Source organism: Clavelina lepadiformis, chromosome 9 (genome assembly GCF_947623445.1).
Source record: "Clavelina lepadiformis chromosome 9, kaClaLepa1.1, whole genome shotgun sequence".
NCBI lineage: Eukaryota > Metazoa > Chordata > Ascidiacea > Aplousobranchia > Clavelinidae > Clavelina > Clavelina lepadiformis.
Window position 1 is genome coordinate 13583675 of NC_135248.1, and position 23126 is coordinate 13606800.

Below are 23126 nucleotides of genomic sequence, written 5' to 3' on the forward strand. Positions count from 1 at the left end.
GATGAAGATCAGGTTTTCTTTGGCATGTTTCACAAAAGAATAAGGTGGTTTTCCTTTGTTCTTTGGTGTTGCAAACCATGCAATTCTTTGTGTGACCTCTTGCTCCTTTTTTGATGAAATGTGGTGATTTGTTGAGGCGCTCAGCAGAATCGCTTTCACTTGGCCTTCCTCGTTTCGGTTTCCTGTTGCGGACGTCTCCTATTAGTTGCACAATCACCTTGTTTCTGTATTGTAGGTGTCTTGAATCTCTAAGGTGTTGCATCTCCTTGTAAACCAAGAATGAGTTAACCATGCATACTTCAACCAACCAGAAAAATAGCTTTCTCCACCACCGCAGCGTTTTTCGTGTGAAGGAGTATGATGCGCAGTAATGATCAGAACGATCAACTGCGCCCATGTTAGCTGTGTAATCACGGATTACATCAGGTTTCTCTACATCTTCCTGCCTCCCATTTCGCCAACGACTGTGGGGTGCAGTGTCCACATTGTGCCAGGTGCTGAGCATCAGTATCAAGCGTCTATCTTGCCATCCAAGTGTTAGAATATTTTCTGGATGACGGTATGCTTTCAACTGTAAATTTTTCAATCGCAAACGCTTTACTTCAGTGGGTAGTCCAACCCTATTCTTCTGGATAGTTCCAGTAAGGTGGATTTTATTCTGAAGCAGTTCTTTTGCTAGAGTGTAGCTTGTATAAAACCGGTCTGTATATATATGATAACCACTTGCTCTGACTTTTGACAGCAGCTTGCCAACTAAATGCATCACGATCCTCGATGTAAACGGCAGATCTTGACGCGACAAATTTTCTTTAATTCAGGCAAAGTTAAATCTTGCCAACCATACCATACAGAACTCTTTACAAATCTTTTTTTCTGTAGTCGTATTGTTGCATATGCATTTGTTGCCACCAAAATTTCCATAAATATTTCATCCGACATAAATTTTTGAAAATATTCCAATTCTGTTTCTGGGATCTTTTCCAAGTTTGGTCCCACATCAGTAGCTGTAAATGGGTGATGAGGAAAATCACTGTCATTATCATGCCATACTCTCCATCCATTAGAGTCTACAACATCATTAGAGGTAGATCCATCACTGTCTGAGTGCTCATCAGGATCAGAGCTCCCATCATAACTCATTTTCATATCTGAATCAGAAAAATCACTCTCTTCATCAACCTCCATGTCTGAATTATTTTCATCTTCAGAATCAAGCATTTCAAGTACATCATTAGCACTAAACCTTCTAGCAGCCATTTTACTATAAACAATCCAATACTATTTACTACAACTCTCGTCTGTAAGGTAGTAATAAAATACAATAACAAGCAAAATTCATTATAGCTGAGTGCAAGAAATGCCCTTGCCTAGCCCAGTTTTACTAACTGGTTTCCAGTTCCAAATTCACTTCAACTTAACAAAAGTCAGGGTAAAACCCTAATAAATACCATCTACTGTGTTCCAAAATCGATAATAAATGTTGTAACATTCTTAGAATGTAGGTAGACCCGTAAAAACCGCTGTACACAAAATTCATCCTAGGGATGTAGGTGGACAGCATTACATAATTTTGTTTATCATCCCAGGGATGTAGGTGGACCGCAAAGGGCTAACTTTGTCTTATCTTCACTTTTGTTTTAGCAGCTAATGATGAGTTTATGAGTTATTGGTTCTTTGATTGGGTAGTAAAACAAATTATAATTGAAATGATATGACCATGAATTGAAAAGACTTTCTTCTGGAAAGTTCAAAGGTAGGTTTTTTTTCAGGCTTTAGTTGTTATTGACATTAATGAATATTCATCGTCGGTTCAAGTTGTGCAATGACTTACCATAGTCCAAGAATGAAGATTGGAATACCATTTTCCATTATTTTTAGAAAACAATGTACAAATCAAGCAAACAACAAGAGAAAACAACAAGAAACAAACCACAAGCAAATGCCCGAAAACCACAACCAAATGTCCGAAAACCACAGCCAAATGTCCGAAAACCACAAATGAATGTCCAAAAACCGCAACCGAATGCCCGAAAACCTCAGCCGAATGCCCGAAAACCACAACCAAAGGAACATGGCTTTGCTAAAGTCACATACATGAAAATTGGAGCTGTTTTTTTGTTTGTTGCTGCTGGTATCGCTGCAGTTTTAGCTTTTACACTTTCAGGTAATTTGAATGGTTGCAGTAGAACTGTGGTTAAAGGCCACCCTGATAGCACAACCACTTAAACTCGGTGTAGATCTTCTTTTACTCTAATTAAATGTTCTTAACTCTGATCCACACATTCCTAGCTTTTTTAATCTCCAAGCATACACCCCTCAACAAATGCTGCGCAAAAATAAATGTATAATTTATCTCATACATCTAAAACTAAAAACGATTTTCCAAGAGCGAAATCAACCTAAGGGTTAATAATATATTGTTTTGTCTGTGTGACTTGTGTTCTTGTTTTTGGAAGATAATCTGAGAAATTTGTAGCTTCAATTCAAAAAAAATAACCCCAACCCCTATTCTTGTATTAGTATAACGTAGGTATATTTTTTTTATGACAGGTGTGGTAGAGTAAGAGAGAAAAAGGCTCATATATTCTCGATTATATTGACTTTGTGAGGTGTGATCATAGCCTTCTTGCCTAAATATGCTCTGTATATATTTATACAATTGTGGTCTACATAAATAGCTTTTTTGATGACTACGTGTAACTAAAATATAGAAAAAATAGTTTATAATTAACAAGTGTAGTGTGTAGCATGTTTTTTCACCAACACAAGGGCTAACACGACCATTTAACAACAATCTTGTGCATGGTTTGATTACTCGAGTCCTATATACACCCTTTATAGTTTTCAATGAATTACTCGAGTCCTATATACACCCTTTATAGTTTTCAATGAATTACTCGAGTCCTATATACACCCTTTATAGTTTTCAATGAATTACTCGAGTCCTATATACACCCTTTATAGTTTTCAATGAATTACTCGAGTTCTATATACACCCTTTATAGTTTTCAATGAATTACTCGAGTCCTATATACACCCTTTATAGTTTTCAATGAAACTGTATTAAAAATAAAAGCTAAATTGTGTATAATTTGTTTTTTGATCTTCCTTGCTGATAAACTTACGTCTTTAATGAGGGGGCACAAAAAATTTGGGTAATTTTGTTTACACAAGCCATTTTTACTCGATTTACTCGAAATATTTTTGCAGCAAATTAAGGTCACATGCAAGCATTTTAAGAATTATGTAGGATTGTGTCTGACAAAATAATCCAGTTTGTTTTCGTTTCCAAAATTTATTCCAAAACGCATATTTTCAAAACATTAGTGGAGAGATAAAGCCACCCCATAGGTCAGGATGATTTTGGCCCAATACTTATATGCAGCAATACACGACCAGTCCATAATGTCTTTATGTGAATGTAGTGGTTGCAGAAGTCTTGATAAGCCCCAATGCTTATCATGCATGCTACAATGACCATGAAAATGTGGTAATGTATGTTTTTCCTATTTCATCTGTTGCAAAACTGCTGAATTTAAAAACACGCATACGACGAATACTGACAGGTGTAATACAATGTAAATCTAAATACATTAAAGTATTTGGCCATCATTATGTGTTTCACCGATGTTGTATTAATAGAGAAAAGTATAGAGAAAAATTACTTCACAGTTCTTTGGGGTTTTGAGCCGGCATAGCAAACTCATGTAAAAATAAATGACAAAGTGTTCACCAAGCTTTAATTTATGAAATACTGACTTTGTCAAGACTCATGCCGCGTGCAAATGAAAATTTTTTGCATGTTTATGGTTAATTAAAACATCTTGTTTATTTCGAGTAAATTGATACCCTATGGGCCATAGCCACCCGGGTGTACTGTATAAAAGGTACTTTATGGTATTAAAGGACTTGTACAGGATTGTTATTAAACCCTAACGATAATGTCACTTTAATCTTTATTATCTTTTGTCATAACAGCTTGCTTAGTTTTGGCCGATTCCACAATGATGGATGTTCTTTATCATAGCAAAAACCGTAACTATGGGTTTAAAATTCTGTTTTAGTTTAATGGATTTATCTATAATATGTAGAGTTGAAACAATTTTCATGTATCATGTACTTGCTTAAGACAATAGCAATGTTTCTTACCACAAAAAAATAAATTATTTTGGTGCTACAGTGTTGTTGCACTAAACAATAACTTTCATCGCACTTAACATTACTGAGTAATGGAATCAGCCACAATCACACGTCAGATGTCTTGAGAAAATTTAACTACTTCATTGCCACAGGTCATGGGCAATTGAAATTGTTTGTTGCACCATGTACATTTTGCACTCCCTATCTTATGTGCTAATGAAATACCCTTTAAACAGAGCCAACTGATCCATGCGTAGAAATCAGAAGAAGCAGCACAGATGGTTTGGTTCTTAACACCTGTCCAGGTAATTTTTGCAAAACTTTATGATCTTGATCTTGTACTTATGCTATTGTTATTTATGATGTAATATTATCAAAATAAATCATCTTGAATTTATGTTAAGGTAGAGTCCAAGACCATTAGACTGACCAATAGTCAATAGAGAAATAGTTGCTAGCTATATTGGATTCAGGGTAATGGGTATCTTCCTATCTGTCCAATTTATTGCTTGGTTGTGGATTTACTAATAAGAAACTGGATATTAGTAGCTTTTTTAATACTTGTATTTGTAGGCTTAAAATATTTTGTGAAAAATTGCAACAATGATACAATAAACACAGCTTGAAAGGCAATATGTAGGAATTTGTTTGGCTAATTATCACAACTGATGTCTATAGAGTAGCCAGTGGTGTTTCACAATATCGTGTTATAAAGTTTAATATAAAGAAAACAACAGTTTTTGACCAATCTTCCCTCTATACTGCGCGCACTGCTGAGTGCTGACACGGTCTCTGCGCACGGAAAATTTGTGCTGCGCACAAGAAAAAAATCCAACCTGAATTGAAAATAAAATATACGCATAATTATGGCCACAGTGCGCACGTTTGATGTTGCTCACAGTGGTCCAAGGGACCACTCATGGAGTTGGTGCGTTTGTTCAGACTGGTGAAAAATTAGAGGGAACATTGTTTATGACATACATTAATTATTTGCATTGCAGTAATCCAGTAGCAATGTATAAACATATACATTTGGCTAGCAAGATATTAAAAACTGTTATCTTAAATTTCCAAGTCAACCACCATATTTGCCAAAATATTAAACACATCTTGTATGATCCCAATGTATCCAGGTTGCCCAATATCGTAGAACCTAGGTTTTTACAGCTCTATCCTCTGGTCAGTAATATTATATACTACAACATTTAAAGTTAGCTTAATGATTTTATTTTTTTGCTAGCGGTTGAGTGTGATTTTGATGTCTCGCTATGCTCCTTCCCCTGTCCATTTGGTTATGACATGGACAGAAATAGATGCCCAGTTAGCTGTGAATGTGCAGTAGATACCCACGCATTTCAGGGAGATATTCATATAGAGGAGACTCAACTATCACGATTTATGAGGGTAGGCTGCAAGAATTTTACTTATGTTGTACATACATTATCATATGGTGACATATTTTTGACAAAGCTTTAAGTATTACATGATTTTGCGTTGAATAACGAGTGGAGATGAACAGTTAAAAATTGAAGAATTGGAGATAAACTTGTTAAAATAAACAAGTAAAAAAATCCTTATATTTATTGGAACCTGCCAAAAGACTAGTGATGAAATTTCATTGTTGAGTGGCGAAGGTAGAAATTCTTTCCTCTACCTATGACTAAGCATTGATAGTGTTTTAGTTTAATGCAATTGGGTTGTTTCTTATGTTCTGTAATCTCACAGATGGTTGTTTCTTTGGGTGGTGTGAGAAGGATTGTTTGTGGCAAATTTTGCCTTGTTATGTAATTCTCGTGTGCCTTTGGACCAAATTTAAAGCTGCTAAAGGCATTTATAGGTGTTGTTGGTGTTCGTTTGGGCTGGATTCAGTCAAGTGTTTGAAACGTCTTTAGAAGCGAAGGCTGATGTTTGAAATGCACGGAAAGTTATTTGTAGATGTTGCCGTGTATCAAGAGGTGCATAAATTTTAGTTATGTTAAAATCAGTCTGAGCCCTGCCCACTTAGTCAAACCAATACACCGTTTTCCACAGAAGCCGCAAAGTAACACAATGCAACAAAGCTCAACGCTCCGGTAGATTTGAATTGTTTTCAACTTGAAAGTGAAAGTTTTGCACGATTTTGTAAACAACTCGAATACTTGAAAGTGTCTTATAATGTTAATTTTTTTACAAAAACACTTTTTCGGAAGCTGAGATTAAAACTGCTAGAACTTAAATGTCATGCATTTCAATGTTCAGATAGTCAGGCCTATATCTAGGTAAAGTATTAGCCTTGCTACATTACTGATGTACTGCGCTCTGACATACATTAACTTAACGTGTGGCATTTTTAACCAGCAAGTTAATAAAATAGCAAAAGGATTTTCAAAGTTTTATAGATCATGACCCAATTTAATCACCTCGACCCATATCAATCACACATTTTGTTTAAATTAAAAGATGGAAACACTTTTGTTCTTTTTTGGGTTGGTATGCAAATTTGTTGCTTTATATTGGGACAAATGAGCTTGTTTATTGTCTGGAAGCAGTTTGATACATGGTTCAGTGCTTTATATTATCATTTTGAAAACAAAAAATACCCTTCTGTCGTCTGTTCTCATATGTAAGTATAATCAGCAGATTACAAGCATCTGTAGCTGCATAGCAACCGCGCTTATCATCGTTTGATTAATGACTGTAGCATATATATATCGTCAACTTATGGGCAATTCGTCATAAACTTTTGTGTGCAAATGCAGCAAATTGTAATGTATCGCAACCTGTGTCGACCAGGCTTAATATTGCTCAGTTCAATGATAAAACATGTGATAAAAAATTTTTTTTTCAGGTTTATGGTTATGATGAAGATGACGAATATGAAGAGTTTTCGCTTCAGGTTGGGTCAGCACTTGTTGTTTCCAAACATGACACTGTTAATACTCGTTGGAACGACGACATTGAGAATCAGAAAGTTGTAATTTATTTCACGATGAAAGACAAAATTAGTAAGTCCTCCATAATCTCGTACTGAATGGTCTTGTCAGACTTTAGATGTTCGAGCAATTTATCATTCTAGAATCAAACCAAGCTGCTGTCAAAGCAATCGAAAGGGCACATGAGCATTTCGAGGCGTTCTCCTGTTTTCAATTTAAGCCTCACTTACCTACATCAAACTCTCCCTACATTAAATATGTTCAAGATGGTGGCTGTTGGTATGTTCTAAATTTGAATAATATGTAGTGTATGTAATATAATATGTAAAGTAATATGTAATGTAATAATCTGTAATGTATTGTTTATCTCACAACAGTTCTAAAAATAGTATCTATTTGCTACTTTTAAAAGAAGTATATACTGTATGTTTGTTTTTAGGTTTTTTCACGTGGTTACAACTTTGTGTGTAGCTTTTTTCAACTTATTCTGTGTCGGATGACCTTATTCATGAACCCTTATCGAATTGCGTTGCTTAACCTAATAAAATTGATGGGTACACCAATAAGCTAAGACGATGTTTTTTGCCTTTTTACCCAATTTATTGAAGTAGTAGAGAACACTGAAAATAATGAAAACAAGTGAGGTGTAACACTTCAGAAAAATGAGAGCACTTGAGAGTTAACACACTACACAAAAACAAAATACAGCACAACACCTGATAAAAAGGAAAAAAAGCATCAACAAATAATAAATAGCGCTAAGATTGCTGCAAAGCGTTGCAAACAAACAACAACACACGAGCTATTCACGTGAAAACCTTCGTTGCCAACTCTCGTCTATTTATAGACTTGACATAAAAAAATAAACATCGTGCTGCACTAATGAGGTTTGCCTTCTTAAGCGAGTTTTTTTGCTGCATAAACAAGTTTACCCAGTGTCTACCTGGCATATCTACCTTTTGCGTAAAATGCTTCCATTCATGTTCTAATTAGCTGCAATACTTCAGCAATTTCATTTTCCTTCAGAAATTTATCAACAGCATTTTTCATGTCCTGATCGGTCCACTGTGTTAGTTTTTTTTTTTGTAGAACCCTCCGGTATATTTCAGTTTAAACATTCACCGCTAAATTCTGAAATTGTCTGTCTGTGTATCCCCAAATCTTGATTAAGCCGTAAGTTCGTGATGATACTCCAATAACTTTTCTCTTTTTGCGTTCACCACGATTATGATATCATCTTTCGCATTCCAATCGGGAGAGCTTTTATTGCTCACCACGATGAAAGTGAAAATGATAAGGCTGTGTAATTTTGAAGTTATAAGGCAATAAGCGCTTTAATGCCCGCAGCAGAGTTGTTGTGTCTTTTAGTGACAAGTGCAATGTAGCTTTTCATCCACGTCTCGAAAGAAGCGACCCACTTTTCATGTCTTAAATGGTTAAAGGCTTTGCCACCCTATTTCCTAGTTTAGTAAGTCCACTGTATTAGGTCTTTGCAGTGGACATGGGTGGAAATAAACTGCTTTATAAAAGATATTTAACATATAAAATAAATATTTATGTCTTAAAAGACACCAAAGAAAAAAAGGGAAAAAACTTCAGTCACGCAAAGAGTCGTGTCAAGACCATTCAGGTGACCTGCATTTTTTTAATGTGAAAACCGCAAATACATGGTAAATTCAAGCACACAGAATTGCTTCTGACTCTGCCGAAGATTTAAAAATGTTTTACTTGTGGTCAAAGACTAATACCCTCTGTTAGTAAATGACAGGCAGATAAGAAAAAAGCCTAAAAACTTTTTCGAATTTTCCAACGTGGAACATGCCACAACAAACTTCAGACAGCCAATGCAAAACATGTTATTGACCTAAAATCAATAACCTCACAAAATACATTCAGATTACGAGGTCATACCACATGCCGTGAGTTTATCTTTCGCATATGGTTAGATGAAAGATTGGTCAACAAAAGTACATTGAAGACGATAATATATTTTTTGTTTGTTTTTTATAATGACCGGTGGGCATTTTTTGGGGACAAATCTGTTTGCGCACTCTTTAGGACGTTTGACCATACAATAGAATACAATTGAATTTTGCTGAATACAGTCATATCTCATTTATTCATACCACGAAAAAAAGAAATCTTTGCTATTTGTCATAAAACTGTTGATAGCAACTTATATATTTTTAATCAGGAAATCTCACTAAAACAGATATGGCAAATTTATAATAAAATTCCAATTTGGATTACGGCAACTAATATTATTTAGATTTCATTTGTTTCATGTTTGTCGCTAATCACTGCTTGTTTTAGTTCTTGCATTCGTTGACCAATTTTAAAACTTTTTTTAATTGTATTCTTCATTTTTGGTGCAGTTGAAAGTTTAATACTCTTCATTTTTTGAATCTTAATCTTGTTTAGTCTAAAACTCATTCTGACTCGCATAATGTGATTTCACTGTTAGATTCTATTTATTTGAGTGTTCAGATATGTCGCTTACCAGACACATATTTCAACGAGAAAGAGCAACATAGATTAACGAGTTTTTCTTTCAAATTGAATAAATTTCAGGGCTGACCTTGGAAAACAGTCCTGGGCTGCTGAAACTGGCCAAGAACTAAGCGTTGGGTATAGTTGTGAGTTTTGGTATACTATTGCCCATGAACTATTACACACCTTTGGTTTCGAACATGAACATTGTCGGCCAGATCGTGATGAATATATCAAAGTCAACTTGGACAATATCCGGGAAGGTTTGATGTCTCTATTCCTCACTTTATCATAATTACTTTGGATTGGTTAAAAAAGCTTGGATGTAATGGTGACAACTATGCATAGAAAACAGTTAAATGTTCCTGAAATAAATTGTGGAAGAAAACTTTGTATGTGCTCTTTTAATTAGGATGTTTTGTTCAAGGTTAACATGGTTTATTGCTAACTGGTCACATGCAGGCAAAGTTTTAAAGCTGAGCTGTGGAGTGAATACCAAAAACCTACTGATTTTTTGTGCCTTGGCTTAAACTTCAAATCCTTTTCATGCAATAACCAATCCAATTTTTTATCAGTCTTCACCAGCATGCCAAATAAGTAGAATATGCGGTCAATCATCTGTTGCTGCATCGGTTAAACCAGTCGTTGACAAGCACTGGCCAACAATTAAGCAATTGCTAACATTTCACTTTGCACTAGTATGTGAGACTTTTTCCCTGGCTAAAAGGTCTTTTAACAACTTCTGTAAAGGCATTATTACCCTTCTGGGACCACAACTAAAATGTTGAAATTATATGAAACTGTAGCAGTACCAGCAGCTTAGTTTGAGCATCATTTAATGATCATATATGTATATTATATGATCATGCAATAGCAATCATTTAACAAAATTTCAATGTAATCCTTTTGCAGATATTTTCACATAATAAACTATTGATCATGTAAGTTGTTTTGTGCAAGTATTGCATTTTGTATGCAACCATATTTTGGATACAGAGCGGTTTTGTTAGTTAAAAAAATACTATGCATTGCTATGAGAAGTTATTCCGAATCGTGTTTTAGCGGTTGTGACCAATTAACTATTGTTGCAGTCAGAGTCAGGATATTTTTACAGTCGCCCACACCACTGACCCAAAATTCTCTTCACTTCACAGCCCTGTGTTAATGTATTGCTATGTAATGACTAATGACACTCTTGTACATGTTATCTGGAATGTCTATACCTGTTTTTGATTTAATTTTTCCACTGCAATGTTTTTCAAGGGTCTGAGTTGCAATACCAAAAGATTCCACTCAAACATGCACTCGATTTGGGTTCTCCATATGACTTTGAGTCTCTCATGCATTACGGAAAATATCTATTTTCAAAAAATTTCAAACCAACAATGGAACCGTTGCCTAGTAAAGCATCTTTTATTGTGTGATAGGCTTGTACTATATCATTGCTAGCATTGCATAAGAATACGACAATTTTTGACATGACATTACAACTTGTCATTAAACACTATGTGACTTTTGTAAAATAATTTCCTCCGAATACTTTTGCATATGATTTCTGTTTTACTGAAATTTGATTTTAGACCATGAATCCAAAAACTGGCCAGACTTTACGAGAAGTTTATCGAAAGAGGATATCAACGAATTGAATACACTTTACTGCAAAAACATGAAACTAGGAGACGGCAAAGTAACTAGTGATGGTTCAACTGGCACTGGTACCATTGAATTTATTGGTGGTGGTTGGCTTGGTGGTGGTTCAACTGGCGGCGGCAGTAGTGGTTCAACTGGTGGTGGTTCATCTGGCGGCAGTGGCGGTTCAACTGGCGGCAGTGCTGGTTCAACCGGTGATGGTTCTACTAGTGGTGGTTCAACAGGTGATGGTTCAACTGGCGGCAGTGGTGGTTCAACAGGTGATGGTTCAACTGGCGGCAGTGGTGGTTCAACCGGTGATGGTTCTACTAGTGGTGGTTCAACTGGTGGTGGTTCAACTGGCGGCAGTGGTGGTTCCACCGGTGATGGTTCTACTAGTGGTGGTTCAACTGGTGGTGGTTCAACTGGCGGCAGTGGTGGTTCAACAGGTGATGGTTCAACCGGTGATGGTTCAACTGGCGGCGGTGGTAGCACAACTGGTAATGGTTAAACAGGTTTTATTTTAAACCCATTATTTTCTCAATATCATGCCTTTCTTATACAGATAGATGTGAAAAAATTTGATTTGTTGATCCGTTAATATTTGTCTCACAGTTTTATTTGATTAGAAATTTTTGTCAATTTATTTGTCTTCTTAAAATAATACATTACCGTATTTTACGAACCATAAGGCGCAATTAAAATCCTTCTTTTTCCTCATAAATTGATCGTGCGCCTTATAAGCCGGTGCGCCTAATGTATGGATCAAATAGTGCTTTATTGCCTACACTCAAAACCAGTACCGATACTATTATTATATAAATAAACCACCGACTTACACAATTAACTACGGTAAAAGCATCTAGCAACTGTGATATTCACTAGGCTCATTTTTTCTTTTGCTCATTGTACTAGTGTGACTTGCTTACATTTATTACGTAACAAGGTGAGCGGTGCGGTGCGTAAGGCGCAATTTAAATGCTTTTTTTCCTCATAAATTGATCGTGCGCCTTATGTATGAACAAAAAACTAATCAAAGCAATTTATTGACAGTGTGCCTTATAATCGGGTGCGCTTAATGGTCTGTAAAATACGGTAATTAAGTTTTTCAAACTGTAAATCTTGTTCAAAATTTTGACAATGTTAATTAAGTCTTTACAATACAGTTGTTCATCAGCTACACTATGTGCGTTTTTTGGAAAAAATATTTTCATTTTCTTGTTGAACCACTCAAATTTTACATTGCAAGTAATTTTTAGAAAAACCTTATTGTTTCTTAGGGTCGATGCGTTGGAGTGATTTTGGACCATATGGACAGTGCACATGTACAAGTGTATTTGCCTTTGCTAAGCGTACTTGCATTGGTGGAGCTTATACTGTAAGTACCTTTTTCATTTTGTCTGGAAAGAAATGTTCATTAACAAAGGCCCAGCTAAAAGAAAGACAATATGTTGAAACTGAAAGTTCTGCAAAGTGCTGAGTATGTTGTGCTATAGTGACGATGTTCCAGCACTCAGAGCAATGCTGTTAAACTGTAACAAAATTAAGCTCAAAAGAGTTGTGCGTTAAAACGTTGAGCATACGTTACCAGATGATGGTAAAAGATACAATACAATGACATGGTAAACAACTAAACATATATCAGTGGAAATAGATAAAAATGTAATGTACAATGATTGTTTCAACAGGTTATTCTGTTTATTGATAAATTAATATTATTCTGTAGCTACTAGTATGGTGTATATGCAGGAATGCACAAAAAAGTTTCCTGAGGCTGAGATATTCAGAAAGAAGAAATGCATTGCCAGCGATCGTCCAACAACTTGCACTTCAGCTCAGTGGGGACCCTGGGGCAGTTATGGACGATGTTCCAAAACTTGTGGAACTTATGCTTTTAAAATAAGGTTAAACCTCGTATAAATACATCCCTAAATTAAGTTTTGTTGTATTCGAGAGTGTTTAATATCTATTGTATTTTTAAATTACATAGACTGAGTATTGTGCAATGGTAAATTAGTTTCTACTACGTCAAGTTTTGTCTGAGTGGGAAGCAGCAGGTGTTAAAATATGTTGACCAAAAATTGCAATTATTGACAGAAATGTGTTGCAAAAACGCACATTTCCTGATCATTCTGGTGAAGGTGATGACAGTTATGGCATCACAATGTGAAATTTATACACCTAACACTGGTGTTTGGATCAGTTATAAATAGATTTGATTTAAACGTACTAAAGTACATGCCATTAAAAATCTTGCACTTGCTAGCTCGATAAGTAAGTACTCAATAGTTAATGTACTCATGTGTAGAACGGAAACATCACTTCTAACTAACTACTGTATTCCTTTGAGCTAGCCTACCACTATCACCAGGACCATTTTAAATGTTAAAATGCAGCAAATACTTAAACGTTAGCAACGGTTAGCTACTTGAATCAAAAAATCCCATGTGGCCATCTGTCATCGTTCCAACTATTCGCTTTGCTGGAATTTTAAGTGTTTTGCTCAATCCTTCACAACTGGGAAGTGGCACATTCAGCGGCTTGTGAGTGTGGGTCAGAGGAACAAATCGCAAACCACGTTATATCTTTTGTCCTCCTTAAATTGTCTGGCTTACAAGAGCATGAAAATAACAAGTTAAATTTTAGACTGGTAATATGTGCATGCTTTTTTTTTAGGGAGAGAGTTTGTCCTGCAGGTAATGGTAATTGCCATGGAGTCAGTTCTAGTACTGTACCCTGCACTATCCCGAGATGTACTTCTGGTGGTGGTACAACTGGTGGTGGTTCAACTGGTGGTGGTTCAACTGGTGGTGGCACAACTGGTGGTGGTTCAACTGGCGGCGGCTCAACTGGCAGCGGCTCAACTGGTGGTGGTTCAACTGGCGGCGGTTCAACTGGTGGCGGTTCAACGGGCGAGGGTTCAACTGGCGGCGGTTCAACTGGTGGTGGTTCAACTGGTGGCGGTTCAACTGGTGGCGGTTCAACTGGTGGTGATACAACTGGCGGCGGCGGTTCAACTGTTCATACCAGTATGACTATGTTTGCTTAGTATTGTACAGTATATGTTAAAGCGTCCATTATAGCTATTTTAAAGTAAAAAGTGTGACGTAACTGAAGAGCTTGGGTGTCGAGTCTGGGGTAAGGGGGCACTCCCAAAATTTTCTTCAGATCCATTCGGGTTCAAGTTGGACTTTTTCTTTTAGTTAACTTTTCCTACGTTGAAAATGAAATATAAAACTAAAACAACTATATTGTGCCAGAATAGTTCACCCATATCATTTAGAAGTGTTGCAAGTCATTCACACCTCAAGGTTTTTGACCTGTCTTAAAATACTTTATCTGCGTTTAATTTTTTATAATGTTTTTCTAATTGAAAATTTTTTGTGGTCCTTGTATCGTGACAATACAATTTCATGCTTCAATGCGAACATATACCAGTTCTTTTGTGTTTAAAAACTTTGCTTATTACTCTAAAAAAATATTACAACGTTTGCTTGGTTTGTTCATTTAACAGTTAAACTTTACTTGGCGCCTATTTCATATTTCTATGAGTTGTTGGTTCCAGTAGGAGTTAGTAATTTGAGTTTTCAATAAATTTTGTTTGATTGTTTATTCTTGTCTAGCATTCATTGCTACCTTCAATTTGTCAGGTAAATTTTGGTTATAAACCATAAATGCGTTGTAGGTAAACCTGTCGTAGAATTTAAATTACGTTTGTGTATAAATTGACCGAATGTCGCACTAAGTTATGGTGGTTTTGTCATTTTTTTAAAGCGAAGTTATTGGTGTTAACATTTTTCATGTCGTGACTTGATGGAATTTCATCGTTTTAACAATTGATGTGACTTGAATCATTTCTTTAAAATTGATGAAAAAATGATAACCAATTATTTCCCATCTTTGTAGTCCTTGGTATGTTCGAAAACTGCTTCTTTCTTGTTTCATCATTGAAAGACTGAGAATTTTTTTTTGTTAGAGCTCGTTCAATGGGGACCATGGGGACCATGGGGAACCTGTCAGTGTACTTCTGAGCATATGACTGCTCTCCGTAAATGTATTAATGGAACTGTTGCAGTAAGTGACATTTTTCTGTATGAAACGAAATAATCTTCAGGTGGTAAACTTACAAAGGTTTGCGAAATGTTAAAGTATGTGCCGTTGCAAAGATATAATTAATCTGCTTACATTACTCATAATGAAGTTGCAAAATTATTATCAGAAAAAAATGTAAATTATAAAATGCTATTCAATAAAACGTTAAAAATCAGGTAAACTAGTACTTTTATGACAAAGTCAGCATATTTAAATATTTTATTTAGAAATGTTTCCTAGACAATTGGGTTTCTTTCTACGAAAAGAATCCAAGATTTTTAACTTTTTATTACAATTACTAAATCGCAAAGTATGTGCAGCAATGCGAATATTACTATCCCAACACATTCTCACCTAAAAGAAAGAAATGCACTGATAGTGACCGTCCAAGTGGTTGTCCAACGCCATCTCAGTGGGGACCCTGGTCAGAATTTGGACAATGCAGCAGAACTTGTGGAGTTCAAATATACAAAATCAGGTGGAGGTTTCAAGTGCAATTACACTTGATTTTGTCCTTTATACTGGAAAGTCCTGCTGTCACGTGCTTGTTATTTCAGGGAGAGAACATGTCAAGGAGGTCGTTTTAAGTGCATTGGTTCGGAGCTGGACGGCATCGACTGCAATGTTCCGTTCTGTGAAGCCGGTATTTGATCTTACAAACCGCTGAAGCCACTCAAGTAGAAATATTGACTTGACTGTTTCCGCTCAACTGCCATCAACCTATCTCTTATTTATTCAGATCACCCGCTATGGTCTCCTTGGTTCGACAAAGTAAAATGCTCGAGAAGCTGTGGAGGTGGAAAGAGAACCAGAAAGCGATTGTGTCAAAAAACGAACCGTTATTCAGGCAGATATTTGACGTGGGACGCTAAACATTGTCCAGGTGGAAATCTTCAAAGTTCATTTCACAAAATTGAAGACTGCAACACTCAGCCGTGTGCATCTGGTAGAGTTGGGCTGTACAGCGAGGAGCCAAGTAATTGTTTATCTTTAGTACAACACAGAGCAGGATACTTGACAGATGGCACTCGTTGGTAAAAGTCCAACTTTTGCTACTTTTCATTCATTTAATAAATTAAATATATTTCTAGTGATCAAGATGTTCAGGAGAACGCCGATAAAACCGCTCAATAATCCCTGCCCGGCTTCTAAAACACTCCGGTGGGTGTTTGGCGATTTTAACGGCGACCTTAACCAGGATGCAATGTGTGGCGAGGACAGTGGCATTTTGTAAGTTTTCTTCTGACAACTACCTTGTCCTTTACAAAGATTTGTCTGATGTGCACGGTCATGTGTTAACAGCCACATTTTGTACGGGGATACATCTGGACGTTTTGCTGCACTCGGATGGTCTGGTTACATGCAGGACTGCAGTAGAGGGGCAAAATATTCAGCGGATTTTAATGGTGATGGCTTGGATGATTTGCTGTGTCAGGACAAAGATAAAAGGTAATGTCATTGCTTCATTGAAAATTTTTGTTACAGAGAAAAGTTTTTGCACATGCTTCGTTCACTGACTTGTTTTTTTTCCGGTGTAGAGTTTATGGACGTTTACTACTAACTTGCTTAGAAAATATTGTCAGATTACTGCAATATTTCTTCTTTTTCTACTTTTTCTACAGGTTGTTGTCAGTGAAGTTGTCAAAAAATGCAGTCTTTGACGCAGACGCGGTTTTCGAATCTTATTTCTGCACCGGCGCCAGTGATGAGGTCATTCTTCTCGACGCAAACGCCGATGGTAAAGCTGACATACTTTGCAACCATGGACGTTCAAGAATTGAGATTTTGCACAGTAAATAACGATTACTGAAGTGTAATTTTTGAAAAATAAAATTTTGCTAAGATATGCTTGCGATCTGGCGTTGGTATAGAAGCCGTTTGGACGAGGTCCATTGGTCTAATGATGTTAGGTTGTGAACTTGACGTAAATCTTTGATTAAACTGTGAAATAAAACAGCTAGAATATAAATAAAAACAATTAAAGTTTTTATGGCATTTTTTGGTGTTTGACGCCACCTGAAATTAGTAAACTCGGACCAATGGTAAATTTGCACCAGGTTAAGAACTGTTGTTATCATGTGACCGTATAATATCCATCCATTTATCGTCGGTTCAAGGATCTCTCAAGTTAAATCGCATGTTCGTTGTAATTGAGGTAGTGGGTTCGATTCCCACTGGAGTCGAACATCTACTACGCATTTAATCGGTAAACTCACTTCTCAAACAAGACAAAATTACCCTCAGTGGTAAAGTTGCGCCAGGTGAAGAACTGTTGTTATAATATGACTCTAAATTATCCCTTCATTTACCACCGGTCCAAAAGTCTCTTACGCTGAAGTGCTTGAACGTGGAGTTGAGGTAGGGGGTCCGATTCTCACTGGAGTCGGTCAGGACGGATGAAGATTGATCAGACTTAAAATCTGCTGATGATGGCAAGTATTTCTAAAATAATTAATCAGTACGCTTGCTATTTCGAGCTTTTTCTGACCCAAGGCTTGCAAATACTTCAGCAATCATTGAGTAAGCGCTTGTTGAAGTTCAAAGCAAGAAGAATGTGATCACACGAGCGCCACAGAAGAGGTTAAACTACAACTTAGATAGACGTTAATTCTAATACTTAAGTATATAAAAAGGTCTTCATATATTATTTGCCGACTTTGTAGTTTTTTCAAGCAAAATAAATTTTACTCGCCACTCCGCGCTTCGTGGCTCGACCGGCCGCTTCGCGGCTTTATCTACTTGGACTGGGCCCGATAGTGGTGGAGATTGTCTAAGCATCCAGCTGGTTTGAACCAGCAACCTATTGTTTGCGGTTCGTTGGCATTTCCACCAAGCCAGGGCACATTCCCACCCACCCCGGTATTTTTTCTTATATGAATCGAGAATAAACTCAAATTATATTTTTTTAAACATTGTTAAAGCTCTTTGTTGAGGTTTAGTTTATCCGTCGAGAATCAATGAGATCCAGAAGATCGGTTGGAAAGCAAGTTTTGGTGACATCTGGCCTGCACCACTGTGATAAGTGAACAAATTGTAACTAGAAGAGTGACAGGGATTTGGAGTTACTTCGCGTAGTCCCAGCGCACCAGTTGACATCATATAAACACGACAATCGCCCTAGTTAAAACTTCATGCTGACCAGACTCTGCAGAGACAGTAGAGATGATCTCACAGACAAACCCGATATAGCTCTGGTTTCATCGTCTTATTGCAAGCGGTGGGTTTCGAACCTGTAACCAGTGGCGTAGGAGCATATGCTGCCGCCCCTGGCTTTCGATGAAAATGCCGCCCTATGTAGACTGCAGCAAATTTTGAAGTATAGTTTCATGTTCACGCAATCTTTTCAATAAAAATAATTACAGATAATGTGCCGCGTCTCAGAAGTTCTATATTGCTTGAGAAAGAAGCCTCACTGTCTCAGCGTTAAGGCCTAAAATAAAAGACAAAAAATGGAGAACAAATGTATTAGGCAAATAAAAGATCAATAGCCGCCTCAAAATTGAACTTTTCGAGCTTTCGCCGAAGCAAAATCAGCGATGATATCTTCAAAATCAAATTTTTGAACGTATAATGTCTTTCTATAGAAAGAATCGATAGAGCTGATAGCCGATCATCATTCATGGTAGAACGTAAATAGGACTTTATCATTTTGTACTTTGAGAAACTCCTCTCACAACTCGCAGTTGAAACACCAATGTTTGAACTTTTGAAAGCGTTGGTGAATCCATTGTGACTTTCGCTTTGCAGCAGTGCGTGAGGATTCAAAAATCCAAACATCATTCAAGTGGTGTATGCCTGTAAACCTAGTTTCAGCTTCAAGTTTAAATCTGTCCAATGCTTGAAACATGCATCGTCTTACTTCTCCAACAACACTAAGGCCAGCATCTTCTGCGTGTTCGCCAGGCACTCTCTTTTTTCTGCGAACTCTCCGATCTTCAACTGGAATCTCTAGCTCTGTGCATTTTTTTATCGCTGCATGCACAGAACCTTTAACCAGATTGTCTCGTTCTTCCACTAAAAAGTTGACAAACGTTTTCATCTTGTTAGAGCATTGCGCTAACAGCAATCCTTTTTGCTGCAAGTAAGTTTAAGTATGATGAGATTCTCGCAGGATTACTTTCCAAAAACATAAGAAGAAAAAGAAAGAAAAGTTCTGAATCGCTTCTAGAATACTATGAGCGTCACCTCGTGTATTAAGATTTTCGTTTGGATTACATAGTTCCTCTAGAGCAGGGGTGTTCAAATAATTTCTGCCATGATCCACCACAACCAAACCTGACAACGTGGTGATCCACTAAATACGAATAGTAAACATATTGGACATGCTTTAATTTTAATGGTGCTTTATTTATGTAAATGTACCCTACATTGTAGGGCCTACAACATATTTATAACTTTGTAAAAGTCCAAAGTGAAGTGTGCTACAGCTGCAAGATTGTTTCAAGACTACATTGGAAGATCCAGACAAAAAGTTGAAAAGATCCGGATCCGGATCGAGATCCGCCATTTGAACACCCCCGCTCCAAAACCTGCGTGAAGGGCCTTTACAGCAGCGTGATGTGCGCTCCATCGCGTATCAATCACTCGCTTCAGCGCGAGTGGCACATACTTTAGAAGGACATCCCATCTATGAGTAGAGGCAGCAAAAAACATACAATCTTTGTAAAACAGGGAAAATCTGTCGCTTAAATGCGGCGATCCGACGGCATGAACAGTAAACACCTGCAAGATTCAGTGTGTGATTTCCACACGGTACGAGTAGTGCTTTTGGATTTATGTTTTTGATTTTTTGCTGAACTCCAGTATGAATTCCCGACATAGTAGATGCGTTGTCGTAGCCTTGTCCCTTACACATCATCACATCTAAGTTGTTTAGTTCAAGTTCATCTAGAATAGATTGAGAAATTTCAGCTGCCGTTTTTCCGCTCAACGGAAAGAAATTCAAAAACGATTCCTTCAGTTGGGCAATACTGTTTTTGATTATTACATATCTGACTATAAGAGTCATTTGATCAGTATGTGATACGTCCGGAGTACTGTCGCACATAATCGCAAAATATTTAGCTTCGCGCACACCTCTTGATGTTTTTGACTTTTTTACTGAGAAGCAAAATAAGCTCATTTTGAATAGTGGGAGAAAGATAAGTAGTTGTCATCTTCGTAGAAATACGAATATCAGAAAGGTATTTGATGATTACGGGACTATATTTTGCCAGAAGCTTCACGGTCTCTAAAAAATTCCCTTGGTTGTTGGATTCAAAAGCTTCACGATGTCCTCGAAAAGGAAGGTTTTGCTTACTTAGAAATAATATGACATCAACAACGCTTTCTAAAATTGCTTTCCACTTTTTTCGCTCTTCATCCATATAAATGGTGATCTATAACTTCAGGCCAAGAGGCCACATCATTGGGCAAATTGTTGACTACTGCAACTGTTTCGTCGTTATTTTGACCTTCGACGATCGTCTTCATCTATAACCGGCAATGCATAATTGATTTCATTGGTATTACTTTTGATAGACCCTTGCGTTTCTGCTGATAAGCTGATATTTTCAGTATCTCTCTGGAGCTCAGCGTTATTGTCTGGGTTTTCATTTGAATCGTTCTCTGGTAATGTTAAAAAAACATTTGAACCAGAAGAGGTTACAAATTTTAGCATAGCTCCCTTGTGCTTTTTCAATTCTGCTTCTCTTGCTTTATCTTCTTTTTAAAAAAAAGCTCCACTCTCTTTGACACGTTTCATTTTCGAGTCTAAATTAACACTTGTATAAATTTAACCACAACCTGTCATTTAAACGTGTACAATCAATAACAACTTAAAAGTTTACAAATAAACGTTTAAATGCCCAGGACTGGTTCACCTTCCACAGTTTTCTTGGTATGCGGGACCAAATTGTAACAAATTAGCTTGTTTACCGCTCCATTTTTTTAAAATTCTCGTGCTGTGTGCACTGTGCAGCCTCATTTTGCCGCCCCTTGCAGCCTGCCGCCCCTGGCGCAGAGCCAGAACCGCCAGGTGGCTGCTACGCCACTGCCTGTAACCTGTAGGTTAGTAAACTTCTTCCTTTCCACAACAGCAATTTTGGTTGGTAACATATCTCGATACATGATCATTAGGGCAATTATTTTTTGACTTGTCAAAAAAAGTTAAAATTTGGTCAAATTTTTAGCGTTAGGTCAAAATATGTCAAAATTGTTTACAAAGTCAAAATTTTTTACAAACTGCATTGCCGTGGTTTCGTAGAGGTTGCACTGTCATTGAACTTTTCATTTTACATTTTACACCTTGTAGCCTACTTTAAACTGTTGTAAATGGCCCATCGTCTACGTATTGTGAATCATAAACCATTAAGTGAAATAATTAGGTTGATATGGTGTGATGCTCAACACATCTCAAAACGTGTAAAATTTTTGCAAGGTCCTAAGTCATTTTGCGTCAGATGTAGGTTAGGTGCAGCTCTTGTTTCGGTTTTACTTTAGATACTTCATGTGTATCTTTAGTTTAGAGTAACTATATTATTGTGTAGGGCTGTGGCATTGTTAAGCAATAGGAGAGCTTGTCGCAAGTTTTCTAGCAAGAAGCTGGCACCTTTTTGCTTTGAGTCAACCTTGGAGCAAATTTCGTGCGTTTATTTAATCAGCTGAGGAATTTGCGCGAGATTTCTCGAATCTTCACTGCGCGTGTTCGTTCCATAATTTCATTCTTGTACCTCGTGCAGTTGAGGTGGTTGGTTGGTGGTTATGAGTGGTTTAGAATTTACAATAATATGGATGCAATACAATGGATTTACAATAAAGCGGAGTTCAGTTTGGTGTGACTGGTTTGAAGTAACAACTTGTCTATGCTGATTTGAAACGTCACTGCTTGGCTTAAGGCCCGTATTTGTTGGCCGATTTGTCTGACTTGTTTAATGACGATAAATTTTTGGTCAGGACTGCAAGTTGTATTTTGTTTGATGCTGAAACACAGCTCGCGCTTGTTGTTGAGTTTGGTATTTGTTTGACCTTTGTTGCATACTTCGATGTTCTTGTTGTTAACCTTTGTTCCTGCTTTGTTGCAACTGCTCTCTGCGCGCGCTTTAGCGTCTTGGTCTCGTTGCTGCGTTTCTGCGCTTTGGCGTTTGTACAGTTTGTGTTAAAGAGTATTTTTGGAGCCTGTAAATTGGTGATTTTTTTGGATTTTTTATAGAGTTTTTTTTTGTTGGCGTTCATTGATTTATTTTTTCCTGGCCATGCAGTGACCTTCAGTTTAAATATGTTCAGTTTCTCATGATTCTGTTCAAAAGTTGAGCTCGAGATATCTGGCATCTGGTGTTTCAGGAGAATTTGTACCCCCAAAGCTGATCTGAAATCTTCAAATCTGAACATTTCTTGCTGTGAACTGAACATGTCAAAATTTGTACCAGAACTACAGTATACGTAGGCAGCATAGAAACTTAGAAATCTGCTTTGGCTTTGTTCAGTTCAGTAAAATTGTGTTGGGGGTGTATTTTAAGCTTTATTTAACATTACGGTCACGTTGCCAAAAGTTTCCCTTTTTGAGATGACGCAAGTGGTGACTTAGGAATTTTTCTATTTCATAAAAGTTCCAGGGCCTTAATAATTGCCAACAATGCAATTATGATGTCATTGGAGCCCAAGTTTGATAATGATTGTGTCCTCCCCATCGCCCTTTTGTGGGTCGTCACCATCCTACGATAATTTATAGTTCAGGTGAGTTCGTTTTATTGCTGAAAATAAAACTTAAATGTTTTCATACTCGTTTCCCAAGATATTTCTTCCATCAGCTGAAGGTTCTACTTTGAAGTTCCAAGTTTTCTAGTCACTTTCATCTACTTCCGTACAACCAGTAACTAATAGTGG

At 36.9% G+C, this 23126-nt stretch overlaps 1 protein-coding gene across 3 annotated transcripts; it reads left to right on the forward strand.

Annotated features, from left to right (window-relative positions):
* The first annotated feature begins 1639 nt into the window (after window positions 1-1639).
* LOC143471085 (uncharacterized) lies at window positions 1640-17109 on the forward strand. 3 transcript variants are annotated; one of them, XM_076969434.1, is made up of 20 exons: window positions 1640-1753; window positions 1879-2164; window positions 4377-4445; window positions 5381-5544; window positions 6968-7124; window positions 7196-7331; window positions 9624-9805; window positions 10806-10943; window positions 11123-11416; window positions 11621-11671; window positions 12452-12549; window positions 12921-13075; window positions 13848-14200; window positions 15148-15245; window positions 15584-15741; window positions 15821-15906; window positions 16003-16239; window positions 16355-16493; window positions 16566-16712; window positions 16886-17109. In XM_076969434.1, the coding sequence occupies exons 2-20, from the start codon at window positions 1885-1887 to the stop codon at window positions 17061-17063; spliced, it is 3120 nt and encodes a 1039-aa protein (XP_076825549.1). In that variant the 5' UTR covers window positions 1640-1753; window positions 1879-1884; the 3' UTR covers window positions 17064-17109. The 3 variants fall into 3 exon arrangements, with proteins under 3 accessions (XP_076825549.1, XP_076825548.1, XP_076825550.1); XM_076969433.1 differs by having other exon boundaries at window positions 11123-11671; XM_076969435.1 differs by lacking the exons at window positions 16355-16493; window positions 16566-16712; window positions 16886-17109 and having other exon boundaries at window positions 11123-11671; window positions 15821-15940; window positions 16003-16141.
* The last annotated feature ends 6017 nt before the right edge of the window (window positions 17110-23126 follow it).